The sequence below is a fragment of the Zophobas morio genome, unplaced genomic scaffold (genome assembly GCF_036711695.1).
Source record: "Zophobas morio isolate AGI-343-1 ecotype UQ-CSIRO unplaced genomic scaffold, CSIRO_AGI_Zmor_V1 ptg000007l, whole genome shotgun sequence".
Taxonomy (NCBI): Eukaryota; Metazoa; Arthropoda; class Insecta; order Coleoptera; family Tenebrionidae; genus Zophobas; species Zophobas morio.
In genome coordinates this window covers 3745430-3760708 of record NW_026972112.1, presented here as the reverse complement: position 1 = coordinate 3760708, position 15279 = coordinate 3745430, and the positions used below count along the sequence as shown (strand labels likewise).

General features: G+C 36.6%; 2 protein-coding genes across 2 annotated transcripts; both read right to left on the bottom strand.

Annotated features, from left to right (window-relative positions):
* Positions 1 to 6811: 6811 nt before the first annotated feature.
* On the bottom strand, positions 6812 to 7670 carry LOC135124033 (uncharacterized). Its single transcript, XM_064048894.1, has 3 exons — positions 7584 to 7670; positions 7255 to 7503; positions 6812 to 7209 (listed from the first exon to the last, which is right to left on the bottom strand). Exons 1-3 carry the CDS (start codon positions 7604 to 7606, stop codon positions 6936 to 6938), a joined length of 546 nt encoding a protein of 181 aa, XP_063904964.1. The 5' UTR covers positions 7607 to 7670; the 3' UTR covers positions 6812 to 6935.
* Positions 7671 to 11046: 3376 nt separating this feature from the next.
* LOC135124032 (uncharacterized) lies at positions 11047 to 12499 on the bottom strand. The gene is made up of 4 exons (XM_064048893.1): positions 12393 to 12499; positions 11733 to 12317; positions 11466 to 11684; positions 11047 to 11416 (listed from the first exon to the last, which is right to left on the bottom strand). Exons 2-4 carry the CDS (start codon positions 11753 to 11755, stop codon positions 11143 to 11145), a joined length of 516 nt encoding a protein of 171 aa, XP_063904963.1. The 5' UTR covers positions 11756 to 12317; positions 12393 to 12499; the 3' UTR covers positions 11047 to 11142.
* Between the last annotated feature and the right edge of the window lie 2780 nt (positions 12500 to 15279).

Sequence of the window (15279 nt, the reverse complement as noted above, 5' to 3'; positions counted from 1 at the left end):
CTCAGCCCTTCGGTCGTCTCCTGTCACCTGTCCTCCATGACATACTCTCCACACGCGATACTTCTCATTCCTCTTCCCATCCACTTCGTAACAATCTTATACTCTCTTCCACACTTTTTCCTTTGCTCTTTGTATCATTGTTTTTAATTCTTTTTTCTTTACAGACAGTTCGGCATCTCAATCCATTCTGGCACCTCATCCATTCCCTTCTTTTTCTCAAACATTCTTTCCTTTTATTCCCTATCTCATCCGTCCATCTTTCCTTTATCTATCGTCTTCACTCTCTCCTTTATCGCTTCAGCCAATCTTTCCATTTTTACTTCTGCCAGTCCTTCTTTCTGTCCACTCCTCTCGTACACTCTCCTACTTAATACGTCTCTAGCACCCATACGATGTCTTGATGATCACTCAAATTCTTTCATTCTTCTAGCCACCCTTTCCGTGCTAAGGGTCAAGTCGATATGACCTGACTGACCTGACCTGACCTGACCTGACCTGTTGTTATTTAAATTATGCAGAATAATACCCTTTTTGCAGGTGTGATTTGTTAATCAACCTTTGCTTTTAGCGTTAGGTATGCGGATTTTTGGAGAGTAATTAAACTATGAAAGTTCTCATGAGCATGGAAAACGCTATTCAAAATGTATCTGTTCCCTGTTCACCTCTTTCAAAGCTTGGTGGCGTCAACTACCTCTACTTGTGTAGCCTTTGTCTTAAAGAAACAATTTAATTGATCTGATTCTTCAAGAGCGAGCTAAATTCGGTCTGAGAAACTTTAGCAACATGTTTTATTTAAAATTTTACTAGTAAAAAATGATCAAGTGAAAGCAAAATTATCGCTTATGCACTAGTTTGAGATAATAGATCAGCAAGATTAATTGCTGCCGGTAATAAACATGTTCGGTTTATTTGTGTTGAAGTTTGTTTACCAAATCTTAACATAATGGGTGAAATCAAATTCCTTTGATGCTCCATAACCTACAAGCTTCGGGTACATAAAGCAACTTAGCCCATTATTACTTTCAGATAAGTATTGCATCTTGCTTACAACACAGCATTCCTGCCAACTTCACCACTTCCTGGCTTTTTCTCCATAATTAATCCTCCAATACGGGTGCCAAACCTGCCATAATCCCCTTTCAAGATAAACCCCACACTAATTAATTATAAATAATTACTACTACAACAATTACAACTAATTACAATAATTACCCGAATTTATTGTCGCAAAAATCGCCTTAACCTCGTGAGCTAGTCGTAAATCCGTCCAATTAACAGGCGCGTTAAAAGCGCTAGTTTTTTCAGTTGCGTCGGTCGTATTTTTGACGGTCGACCGACGATCGACCAGAAGAAGAACGCTCAGTCAGCTCGAGGTCCTAAGTGCTCCATTACAGAGATGTATGCGGCTGATACATCACGGAGTGAGCGTCGTGACGCGCTTACTACCAGAAGAGGATGCCATCAGAGGCAGGCCAGTTTTGATGGCTGATGGCGTGCCATCACACCCACTTCGTTCCTACTGATATACATTATGCAACGGAGATTTATGACGCAAGAAATGAGCTTGTTGCTTTGAACAAGGGGACGCTGATGATCGGTTTGCGGTAATTCTTTGCGCAATCAGCGGGAGATGAGTGCCGTAAGGATAATTGCGTGGAATAACTGCGACTAGAGGTATTTTTATTAATTTTCGGAGGAGTAGTCGATTTATTAAATACTAACTGTAATTTTTACTTCCCGAGCGTAAGCAAAGTATTGTAATCGAGTCCGTCGGCCGACTCTCTACTTTTACGTTTTCTCGATCTTTCATGACCCCTAGAAGACGGAGAAATAGGTCTCCCATTTCCGTCTGTCTGTCCGTCTGTCCGTCCGTCTGTCCGTCCGTCTGTCCGTCCGTCTGTCCGTCTGTCCGTCTGCCCCCGGATTTTTATTAGACAGATAATCTCCGAAAGTACTCAACCGATTGTTGTGAAATTTTGTACTTATATTAAGAATATCATGTAGATGGTAAAACGCTAACCAAAATTTGTCTAATCATCCCCACCACTAATGCGATGACGTCACTTCAAAATTGTACATAGTAAATGGGTTTTCAATTGTATAAAATAACGTAGTCCTACACATGTAGTTTACAACTCTGAATCGACTTTTCACCCGAAACGTCCAGATTTTTGGAAAAAAAATCAAAATTATAAAACAACATTTTGAAATTTAATTTTTAATCTGCTAACCAGAATGCTTTGAAATGTTGCAGATGTTTTAAGGCTATAAAGAGCATCATAAATCTTTAGTCAAAAAATATTTGCTTATCCCCTCCAAAAACTTGATGAGGTCAGCTCAAAAGTTTGTGGAATAAATCATATCTAAAATGTACAAAATATGATGAGTCTGTACTTGTGATCTATCACTCCATTCATATTTTTTGGATTTGCATATACAGGATGACTCAAAAAAATTAATGAATGCGTAAATTTATTTTATTGATTTAATCAGGAACTACAAAACCGAATGCTTTGAAATCTTGCAGATGTTTTAAGGTCATAAAGAGCATAATAAATGTTTAGTCAAAATATATTTGCTTATCCCCTCCAAAAACTTGATGACGTCAGCTCAAAAGTTTGTGGAATAAATCATATCTAAAATGTACAAAATATGATGAGTCTGTACTTGTCATTTATCACTCCATTCATATTTTTTGGATTTGCATATACAGAGTGACTCAAAAAAATTAATGAATGCGTAAATATATTTTATTGATTTAATCAGGAACTACAAAACCGAATGCTCTGAAATCTTGCAGATGTTTTAAGGTCATAAAGAGCATAATAAATGTTTAGTCAAAATATATTTGCTTATCCCCTCCAAAAACTTGATGACGTCAGCTCGAAAGTTTGCCGAATAAATCATATCTAAAATGTACAAAATATGATGAGCCTGTACTTGTCATTTATCACTCCAATCATATTTTTTGGATTTGCATATACAGAGTGACTCAAAAAAATTAATGAATGCGTAAATATATTTTATTGATTTAATCAGGAACTACAAAACGGAATGCTCTGACATCTTGCAGATGTTTTAAGGTTATAAAGAGCATAATAAATGTTTAGTCAAAATATATTTGCTTATCCCCTCCAAAAACTTGACGTCAGCTCGAAAATTTGCCGAATAAATCATATCTAAAATGTACAAAATATGATCAGTCTGTACTTGTGATCTATCACTCCATTCATATTTTTTGGATTTGCATATACAGGATGATTCAAGAAAATAAATGAAAGCGTAAATTTATTTTACTGATTTACTCAGGAACTACAAAACCGAATGCTTCGAAATCTTGAAGATATTTTAAAATTATCATAAGCATGGTAAATTTTTGATCAAAACGTATTTGGTCGTCCCTCCTAAAAAATTTATGACGTCACCACAAAATTTTGCTGAATAAATCCTAACTAAAATGTACAAAATATGGTGAGTCTCTTCTTGTGATTTATCATTCCATTCAAATTTTTTCGATTTGCATATACAGGGTGACTCAAAAAAATTAATGAATGCGTAAATTTATTTTATTGATTTAATCAGGAACTACAAAACCGAATGCTTTGAAATCTTGCAGATGTTTTAAGGTTATAAAGAACATAATAAATTTTTAGTCAAAATATATTTGGTTATCTTCTACAAAAAACTGATGACGTCAGCTCAAAAGTTTGCCGAATAAATCGTATCTAAAATGTACAAAATATGATGAGTCTGTACTTGTGATTTATCATTCCATTCATATTTTTGGATTTGCATATGCAGGGTGACTCAAAAAATTAATGAAGGCGTGAATTTATTTTATCGATTTAATCAGGAATTACAAAACCGAATGCTTTGAAATCTTAGGAATATTTTAAAGTTATTATAAGCATGGTAAACTTTTGTTCAAAATGTATTTGTTCATCCCTCCTAAAAAAATTGATGACGTCACCCTTAAATTTTGCTGAATAAATCCTATCTAAAATGCAAAAAATATGATGAGTTTGTACTTGTGATTTATCGTTCCATTCATATTTTTTAGATTTTCTTAAGAGGTGGTTCAAAAAAATTAATGAAGTCAATTTATTTTATTGATTGAATTAAAGGCAACACTTATTATTAGTATTACACCCCAACCAACCCAATTTGGTAGACACAAAATTTGTTAAAGGAAAAACTCGGTTGAAACATAAGGGTAGCACGCTTATTTACATCGACTTTAACATTACAGACCTGCATTTGTTTTATGCGTTCACTTGGTTCCGCGAATGTGAAATAGACATGTTTATAATCAACCAATTGTGAATTTCACCGTCAAGAATTAAAATAAAACCCAATGTTTTATATAATAAGCGGAAGTCGAAGCAATAAAACCGATGGTCGTTTTGTTTACAGTTTCTCTGTTTGACTCTCACGTATGCTGTTACGCCTGTCATCTTAAATTAAGAATGTTTATACATACACGATTTTCAGTTGCCTCTGATACGTATACGTGAGTAAATTGTTTCGTTATTTTATTGATTATTACAAATCAATATTCAAAACGACCCAATTCATTTTCCCGAAAATTTGAGAATATAATAATTTTATTCTTAGTATTACACTACATCTATCCCAACTGATATACGTGTCCTTGCAAAAATGTTGATGACGTCATCGCAATTTTTTTTAAAATTCCCACTACAAAAATGTAATGAGAAAAAAAACACAATAGGCATGCAGTCGTCAAGTATCCGACAGCGAGGGAGGTACTGTCTAAACTCTTTAGACCAATTTTTGCATTTACGATTCCACTACTTTCCTTATTGTATAAACAAGTACAATTTATTTAAAACGCGTTAAATTCTTGGATGGAATTTCCCTTTCCAGTCTACGTCCCGACCATCCTAATCTCCCTCGTCCAATCTTTTCACAAAGAACCTTACTTAAACTTTCATTAAACTCAAAATCAATGTAAATTACATTCAGTGGTCAGCAGGCTTTTAGTGCGGTAAGATAATCGAGTAGCTCCACTATTGATTCCCGCCATTCTACCGAGATAAAAAGGGTCAACGCGGCAAGTAGATGATGCTCTTTATTGGCCCCCGGCGGCGGCACGCATCCACACCAGACTCTTGCAGAAATAATAACAGTGTCATCAATCGCGAAGTCGTGTCTGGCGCAATTGCCCGATAATTAAAAGTAAATCGGTGGCGATGTTGATAAGGCTTAATTGGGTGCAAAATGCGCAAACGCTCGCTGCTTGGGATACATTTATTCTCGGATGATTCGCAGACCGGCAAACTGATTTCCCACAGGATCTATGAGGGTATTAGACAAATAAATACCGCTAACTTCGCTGACGAGCTCTTTTTATACAGAAGCGTTTGAGAGAATTACGGGCTGGCGAGTTCCGGGGCGCGGAGCCAGGGGCGGCGTGCGGGGGCGGATTTTCCAAATTCGGGCATCCGGGAGGCGTTTGCGCGATTAATGAAAAGCCACGTTCTGTTGTTTTCGCAGTATTTACAAAACAATACTCATATTAATCAAATCTCAACCGAAAAATCGGGTTATTTGTATGGAGAACTCTTCCCATAGCAACATTTCTGCTACTTTTTGTTGTAAATTCGAAAACGTGGACCTCTTTAAAATACATCGCAAGTTTCACCTTATTCCGGGAAGTTAAAAAACCGCCGCTGTGTGAAACTTCGAACCGGCCCCGGTCCGCCCCCGCACACACGTCAAACATCATTTCCCAACCCCTTCCGGGCGATTGCTTTCCAAAAATATATCCGTCGAATGAAAAGCAATTAATTCCCGCCTGATAATGACGCGCCTTTGAGCAACAAAGCCCGGAATGTCTTTGTCTGAAAAAATATGATAAAAGGCGGAAATCAAGTCGGCGTCGTTTCACAAGAACGCGCCGCCGCCGCCGCCTCCTGTCAACCTAAGAAGTCTAAACATGTTTTCAATTGGAAGTGCGCGAGGTCTAGGCTAGAAATGCAATCACAAACGTCCGGTTCGCGCTTAGATAAAACACAAAGAGAAATATGGCCGGGCGCGACTGGAAGAAATGTGTTGGAAAGACAAATTCCCTCGATGACATTTCCATCTGTACGAATCTTTTCAAACGCTAACGTTGAATGATGGCGATTCGCATGCATCATCGGCCGAGGGTCCGAAAAATGGCGAATGAAAACGAATGAGGCTGCGAAATTAGCGGCGGCGGGGCGGAACGGGAGGGCGGCGGAGACGACAATAAGTTTTTCTGTGGGTAATATAAAAGTCTGGCGTGAAATGGGTTTCTGAAAAGGTAAATTTGTCTTGGAACGGTTAAATTAGAAAAAACTGGGGTAGTCCCCGAAAAGCACTTCAAATAGGCGCTGTTTACAAAGTGCAAAAAATGCGAGACGTAATTTAGGTTCAGAAAATACACAAGAAATAGTGACTACTTGTCCGAAGTTTATAAACCTTCAACCAACATTGACCTACATTACAATAATTCACAAAAAAAATCACAAGATTTAGGTCTACTATTACCGTACACGAAGTTTTGTCATCAGGGACGCTGCTTAAGACATGAGTATGTGATTGTATACCCAAATAAATTCACCAACCCCTAAATTTAAAACAAATTCAGAGAATATATTTTTTATACCGACTTAGACCGTTTCAACTGAAAATCACTCAGTCCAAGCGGACTAAGACCCTAGATTTAAGTTTTGGTTCGAAAAACGAGCGCGAGTTCGAATCCTGCACCTGACACTGCAGTCGACTTTTTACTTTAAAATGTATATTGTAATAACTTTTCCCGATACGCTGCACTGCAAAACATGCAACGCAGTTTGTTTATTCAATAAACTAATATTGTACAACTTCTACACTTTTGAAAAATGAATCCTTTGTATCCAACCACCACGAAGTACAACCAAACACCTTCACACATATTGGAAAGTAAATATCTGGTTGTCACCATCGTGTTCACCCCAAGTACGTGGAATTGCTCCAGGATTGTAAACAAAATCTCGAATTTCGAGAGCGCTTTTGGCACAAGCATTCACTATAACACTTTTATAGTGAATGTACCACTTCTGGCAAGCAGCGTTGGCGTGCTCGTCCGCGGGGCAAATATTACCAGTGAGACCAATCTTCTCCCGTAGAAGTACGTTTGTATTACCCAACGCTTTCCAGTTTTCCACATCGATAACTTTCCTAAAATTTGACCTGAATTTGGGTTAGAAGAGGGCACATTTTTACCCGTTGCTTTTATTGATGATGTAGACCAGACCCCCGTCGAGATATTCGAGGTACCATAGTTGAGCATCAGTGCCGGTGTAGTGTTGTATTGTTACGTACGGGGAAGTGCCTTCTAGTACGAGTCCAGAGTGAGGGTTTCTTAGAGTGAAGTATCGGGAAACGTGGCAGGCAGCAGGAGTGAGTCCAGTAGGAGTACTCATGAAAATGGTGTGGACCAAAGATAGCAGCAGAAGAAGTTGTGGAACGTATCTTGAAATGGTTATGCGAATATTTGACCTCGCGGTGTAATTGACGGTCTATGCGTCTAGAACAAATGCATTCGTACTTACCGTGAAGTTTTTTCTATAAACATTTTCTCGATCTAGCTTTTGATCTAAACTGTGTAGAACTCAGTGTTGGTCTGTCGTGTCAGCAACGTTTAACATTGTTTTTATTTGTCCAGGTCAATTGTCCATCAATAAACATCCTTCCGTAAGGTATTAACCTTTCAAATATGTGTTTGTATGCAAATTATCACTGTATGTACCTTTACGACCCGACAATCCCTCCATAAAAAATATTTTTCGGGCTGGGAAATTAGCGGAGGCGGAGCGGAACAGGAGAGGAGGAGCGGGTGCTGAAGGCGGGAGATGGCAATAATTTTTACTTCCCGAGCGTAAGCAAAGGAAGTATTGTAATCGAGTCCGTCGGCCGACTCTCTACTTTTACGTTTTCTCGATCTTTCATGACCCCTAGAAGACGAAGAAATAGGTCTCCCATTTCCATCTGTCTGTCCGTCTGTCTGTCCGTCTGTCCGTCTGTCCGTCTGTTGTCCCGGATTTTTATTAGACAGATAATCTCCGAAAGTACTCGACCGATTGCTGTGAAATTTTGTACTTATATTAAGAATATCATGTAGATGGTAAAACGCTAACCAAAATTTGTCTAATCATCCCCACCACTAATGCGATGACGTCACTTCAAAATTGTACATAGTAAATGGGTTTTCAATTGTATAAAATAACATAGTCCTACACATGTAGTTTACAACTCTGAATCGACTTTTCACCCGAAACGTCCAGATTTTTGGAAAAAAAATCAAAATTATAAAACAACATTTTGAAATTTAATTTTTAATCTGCTAACCAGAATGCTTTGAAATGTTGCAGATGTTTTAAGGCTATAAAGAGCATCATAAATCTTTAGTCAAAAAATATTTGCTTATCCCCTCCAAAAACTTGATGACGTCAGCTCAAAAGTTTGTGGAATAAATCATATCTAAAATGTACAAAATATGATGAGTCTGTACTTGTGATCTATCACTCCATTCATATTTTTTGGATTTGCATATACAGGGTGACTCAAAAAAATTAATGAATGCGTAAATTTATTTTACTGATTTACTCAGAAACTACAAAACCGAATGCTTTGAAATCTTGCAGATGTTTTAAGGTTATAAAGAGCATAATAAATTTTTAGTCAAAATATATTTGGTTATCTTCTACAAAAAACTGATGACGTCAGCTCAAAAGTTTGCCGAATAAATCGTATCTAAAATGTACAAAATATGATGAGTCTGTACTTGTGATTTATCATTCCATTCATATTTTTGGATTTGCATATGCAGGGTGACTCAAAAAAATTAATGAAGGCGTGAATTTATTTTATCGATTTAATCAGGAATTACAAAACCGAATGCTTTGAAATCTTGGGAATATTTTAAAGTTATTATAAGCATGGTAAACTTTTGTTCAAAATGTATTTGTTCATCCCTCCTAAAAAAATTGATGACGTCACCCTTAAATTTTGCTGAATAAATCCTATCTAAAATGCAAAAAATATGATGAGTTTGTACTTGTGATTTATCATTCCATTCATATTTTTTAGATTTTCTTAAGAGGTGGTTCAAAAAAATTAATGAAGTCAATTTATTTTATTGATTAAATTAAAGGCAACACTTATTATTAGTATTACACCCCAACCAACCCAATTTGGTAGACACAAAATTTGTTAAAGGAAAAACTCGGTTGAAACATAAGGGTAGCACGCTTATTTACATCGACTTTAACATTACAGACCTGCATTTGTTTTATGCGCTCACTTGGTTCCGCGAATGTGGAATAGACATGTTTATAATCAACCAATTGTGAATTTCACCGTCAAGAATTAAAATAAAACCCAATGTTTTATATAATAAGCGGAAGTCGAAGCAATAAAACCGATGGTCGTTTTGTTTACAGTTTCTCTGTTTGACTCTCACGTATGCTGTTACGCTTGTCATCTTAAATTAAGAATGTTTATACGTAAACGATTTTCAGTTGCCTCTCATATTACTAGACAGCGGATTTCTCGGGCTACGGCACGATTATAGGTGGGGACGCGCTGGATCGCCGGGACTCAGTAGCGGGTGATAGATAATCACTGAATTTAATCGGTACTAATTTCATAAATATAATTAACGATTTATTAATCAAACGGCTAAGTAAATGAGAACGGGAATTAACAGCAGAGTGCAACGAAACAGCGTTATTCTAATCTCAAATAAACGAAGTGCAGTCCGCAACCGCAATGAATTCGCATCCCGTACGAGCCGTACCGAGTTTGGCCTTGCCTAGCCCGACAGAAATCCGCTCTCTAGATATTACACACCGGCGCCGTATACGTGAGTAAACTGTTTCGTTATTTTATTGATTATAAGAAATCAATATTCAAAACGACCCAATTCATTTTCCCGAAAATTTGGGAATACAATAATTTTATTCTTAGTATTACACCACATCTATCCCAACTGATATACGTGTCCTTGCAAAAATGTTGATGACGTCATCACATTTTTTTTTAAATTCCCACTACAAAAATGTAATGAGAAAAAAAAACACAATAGGCATGCAGTCGTCAAGTTTCCGACAGCGAGGGAAGTACTGTCTAAACTCTTTAGACCAATTTTTTTGTGTGTAATATAAAAGTCTGTCTTGGAACGGTTAAATTAGCGAAAACTGGGGTAGTCCCCGAAAAGCAGTTCAAATAGGCGCTGTTTACAAACTGCAAAAAATTCGAGACAGCTGATTTGGTACAGGTGTAATTTAGGTTCGAAAAATCTTTAAGAGATAGTTAATACTTCTCCGAAGTTTCTGAATCTTCAACCAATATGGACCTAGTCCACAATACTTAATTCACAAAAAAAAATTCACACACTTTTACGTCTACACCAAGCTTTTTCATCTGGGACGCTTTCAGTTGTAGTTAAACCTTTAGATGTTCTGATAAATTTGGCTTAACGCTTATAAAAGGCAATAAACAATATAAAAGTTCCAGGAAATTTGAGCCGGACAATAATTCAAAAATATTAAAACATTTTAGAAAATATGTACAATCGTTTCAAGTTCTTGATTGTAGAAATTTTTGACAACACACCTATGCATTTGTTTACGATAAAAATTATTGTTTAAATTATGACATCATTACACGACTATATACCCAAACCAATTCACCAAAACAGACTAGATTTAACTTATGGCTCGAAAAACAAGCGTGGGTTCGAATCCTGCACTTGACACTACAGTCGACTTCTAACTTTAAAACTATATTGTAATAACCAAGCAACATCTATGAGTATCCTGCAACCAACAACACACATCTGTGACGTTACGGTCATGACATCACCGACGACGACAGGTCACGTGAGTTGGAACTGCGTCACCAAATGTAATCTGTGATGTCACACTTGTTGTGTTTTTAAAGATGATGTTTGCCGTCTTCCTCATTACTGACTGAAAAAACAGACCCACATTTTCACATTCTAGAACTACTTAGTAAGAAGTTCTTCAGGGAAGATTTATTGTAGAACTGTTTTTCATATTACAATGAAATAAGAATTAATTACTGACACTAAGACGATCATTTCAAAAATCATAAGTACTGGAAAATAAACTTCTGGTTGTCTTTCTCGTGCAAAGGAAACGTTTGCAACGAATCCCCAGGTAAATTAAGACCTCCTTGAATATCCAGTGCATATTTACCGCAAACGTTGACGATAACCCCTCCATACTGAATGTACCACTTCTGGCAAGCACCAACATTCACTTGCTCTTTTGTCGGACAGCTAACACTACTAGTCGTTCTTTCCCGTATTAATATCTTAGTCTTGTTTAGTAAAGACCCATAGTCTAAATCCATCACTTTTCTAAGAAAGAGTTAACTAGTTTAATATCGCAACTACTTTAATTTCTTACTCTGTGCCCCTATTAATAATATAGTGCAGACCTCCTCTCACTGGTTCCAGTCTCCATTGCTGCGATTTAAATCCAGTGAATAGTTGGAGATTTACAAAGTCGTTACTGGCTTCTAAGACGTGTCCAGACGCGGGGTTTCGAATTATGAAGTACTCATCTTCCGGATGGAAAGGTTTTTCACATGAAGAAAAAGCTATGGCAAGAATGAACCACATAAACCTGGAACTAGAGTTTTATTTTATCTATACTCCAGTAGTCTGTCTATACCTTATTTGTTTGCGAAGACACATAACTGTACCACACTTATTTTGCTGTTAAAGTACGTTTCACTGTATTAGATTTCAGCTGCAATACGCCTGATGTTATTTGAAAAACCATAAATCTTACGATATCTACTTCAGTATTAAATTACGAAACACATGATTTGTTATTTTAATTACACTCCATTTTAAATGCGCTGCACTGCAAAACATGCAATGCAGTTTGTTTATTCAATAACAAATATTTACATCTTCCACAGTTTTCAAAAATGACTCCTTCTAACTAAAGCAAAAACCCCTTGTATCTAATCACCATTTGGGTTAGAAGAGGGTACATTTTTACCGGTTGCTTTTATTGATGATGTGGACCAAACCACCGGGGAGATATTCGAGGGACCATAGCTGGGTATCAACGCCGATGTAGTGCTGTATTCTTACGTACGGGGAAGTGCCTTCTAGTACAAGTCCAGAGTGAGGGTTTCTTAGAATGAAGTATTGTTTCAAGTGGCAGACTCCAGGAGTGCCTTCAGCAAGAGAACTCATGGCAATGGTGTGGACCAAGGATAACAGAAGAAGAAGTTGTGGAATGTACCTTGAAATGGTTATGCCATTAAAACAAAATTAAAATATTTAAGAATATTTGACCCCGCGGTGCATTCGTACTTACCGTGAAGTTTTGTCTATAAACATTTTCTCGATTTAAGTATTGATCTAAACTATGTAGTACTCAGTGCCGGTCTGTCGCGTCAACAATGTTTAACACCGTTTTTGTTTGTCTAGATCAATTGTCCATAAATAAACAACCTTCCTCCTTGACATTGACCTTTCAAATATATGTCTTCGTGCAAATTCCCACTGTCTGCACCTTTTCGCTCCGACAATCCCTCCACAAAAAATATTTTTCGGGCTGGGAACCCTTCGTACCGATTAATTCCGAAAGGTCATCCCGTGACGTCAAACCGTGTATGTATGCAAATTGGGTTAAATAAATTTACTTTGAAAACGTGCATTAAAACTCTTTTAAGCGGTCTCCGTGCCGGTAGGAATGGGTGTTGGTGTATTTGCGTAGCTCGTATGAGGAGACGTGGTCTCTGAAAAAGCGTTTTTAGGCCAGAGCGACAGTGTTGACACAGGAGAAAAGCAAGCCGCTTGAAAATCTATCCATATGTATGTCACCTCAACACCAATCGCATGATGGTGCCCGTATTAAGAACCGCACTCTAGCGCGCTACACCTTCTGTTAAGCTGATTACGACCAATCCTCATCAAAAACACCAGCAGGAATAAGAAATGGCGAGCTGCCGCAGCGCTAATGAAGCACTTCAAGGGATTCTATTCGGATGAAAGAGGGTTTTTATGCTAACGTGTGTACAAGGTAATGTGGTAAAAATAGAATTAGCGACGATTTCAGAACGTATTGTGTTTATGCTAACTAGTGGGTGCACTGTGTGATTATGATATTGAGTAGGAAATGCATTAGCGTTATCGGAAAGGAGAATTTCCATGCGGCGAGGTCATGGCGAAAGGTCGCTGTACAAAGAATGTTTTATAAATCGCGGAAATTTACATATTTCGATTGTTACATCACATACTGCGAAAATCTGCGTTCCCTCCACCAGGTAACGTAATCAACATACACATAAATAGACATAATCATGCGCTACACGTGTTTGTGCACCATTTTTGGGCTTTGGCTTTGACCAGTCGAGCTTTTTTTGAGAAGGTGATTAAAACGTAATTTCAATTGAAATTTTTAACTTATTTTCGTCATATCAGCTTTCTTAAAATTAGTATCTTCATTAATTGGAACTTCCTGAATCAGAATATGAACTCGAAAAGGTTTTCTAAAAGCTTCTGATTTTCTTTTTAATTTTTAGTCACTCAACTCCTCCACTATTTTTACGCCCCGGTTGATATAATGAAAATGCGAAATTTATTCCACTAACTGTCTGAAATTTGCAGAGCAGAAGTTCCTGAATTGTTTTCAATTTTTATAGTATGATGGCACTTGTACAAAAATGAATTGGACGATGTACAATTCATCGATCACTCAAACCCGAACGATTAATATATCCAACCCAAAAATTTATCGTTGATACTGAAAAAGTGAGTATTTCAAGTATAAACTTGAAAAATGTTTTTGAGAAGCTGATGAAACTCAATTATGATTGAAATCGAGGTAGAATTTAATAACTAATGTCAGATTTGAATTCTTCACCGCAAAATTACTCTAGAAACTCAATTTCATAATGATCATGGAGTTTCATTTTATCGTCTTGTTTTCGTCAATTCGCACAAATTTGGATTAAGAATAAGTATATCAATCTATCTCTGTTAATTAGGCTTTCAGATTTCCGAAAATTGGTATCTTTATTAATTCAAACTACCTTAACAAAAATTTGGAGCTCAAAAAGTTTTTTTTCAAAACTCCTGTTTTTTATGTAAGTTTTAATAATTTCCCGGCTCTTCCACCATTTTTACGCCCTGCCTCATATCGTAGAAATTTTAAATTTGAACTACGACTAGTCTAAAATTTGTTTTTTTCCCCGAATTTAGAACTTCTGAACACGAATCTGAATTCAGAATTGACCAACTGAGGTTCCGAATTTTTTTCATTTTCATGTGTTTTCACCTATAAAAAAATGACTTCATCCTTTTTAACTGTCACTCAAGCCAGAACCACTCACTTATCTGACACAAAAATCATTTGTTGCCAATACAAAACTCCAAGGAATAGAATGGTAGAAACCGCAAATCGAGATCCTCTACTGTTTTCAATTGACGACCTGATAAATTTGAAAAATAATTGTTAAGCAGTTGATTGAAACACAATTTCAATTAAAGCTGATGAGTATTCAAAAACTGATGGTAGAAATACGTTTTTCACTGCAAAATTTGTCCAGAAACTCAATTTCAGGAAGATTGAAAAAGTTTTATTTTTTTACCTTACTTTCGTGATATCTCGAAAATTTCTGATTTGGACCATTTCAAACTATTTCGCTTAATTAAGCCCTCAGCTTTCTTGAAATTGGTATCTTCACTAAATCAAACTTCCTGAACAAGAATGTGAGCTAAAGAAGTTTCCCCCAAAATTTCTGATTCTTTAAAAAAAAAATTACATCGTCCTCTTTAATGACCACTCAATCTTGAACCATTACTTTATCTGGTATAAAAATCATTTGTTACCACTACAAAACTCCAATGAATAGAATGGTGGAAACCGCAAATCGAGATCCTGAACTGTTTTCAATTGATGAATTCATACATTAAAAAAAAAAAATTTTGAAGAAGTTGATTGAAACACAATTTCAATTAAAACTGATGAGTCTTCAACAACTGATAACAGAAATAAGTTCTGCATTGCCAAATTGGTCTAGAAACTCAATTTCAGGAAGCTGGAAGGAGTTTCCTTTTTTACTTTATTTTCCATATCACGAAAATTTCGGATTTCGATCATTTCAAACTATCTCGGTCAATTAGGCCCTCAGCTTTCTTTAAATTGGTATTTTCATTAATTCGAACTCCCTGAATAAGTATACGGACTCAAAAAGCTC

What these genes read in the sequence shown, in the direction of transcription:
- LOC135124033 (XM_064048894.1), bottom strand. Translation starts at nt 7,606, where the DNA reads ATGTTTATAGAAAAAACTTCACG. An exon ending in TTTATAGAAAAAACTTCACG is followed by an intron (nt 7,504 to 7,583) that starts GTAAGTACGAAT and finishes AACCATTTCAAG; the next exon opens with ATACGTTCCACAACTTCTTC. An exon ending in ATCATCAATAAAAGCAACGG is followed by an intron (nt 7,210 to 7,254) that starts GTAAAAATGTGC and finishes GTCAAATTTTAG; the next exon opens with GAAAGTTATCGATGTGGAAA.
- LOC135124032 (XM_064048893.1), bottom strand. Translation starts at nt 11,755, where the DNA reads ATGTGTCTTCGCAAACAAATAAG. An exon ending in TGTCTTCGCAAACAAATAAG is followed by an intron (nt 11,685 to 11,732) that starts GTATAGACAGAC and finishes CTCTAGTTCCAG; the next exon opens with GTTTATGTGGTTCATTCTTG. An exon ending in ATTATTAATAGGGGCACAGA is followed by an intron (nt 11,417 to 11,465) that starts GTAAGAAATTAA and finishes ACTCTTTCTTAG; the next exon opens with AAAAGTGATGGATTTAGACT.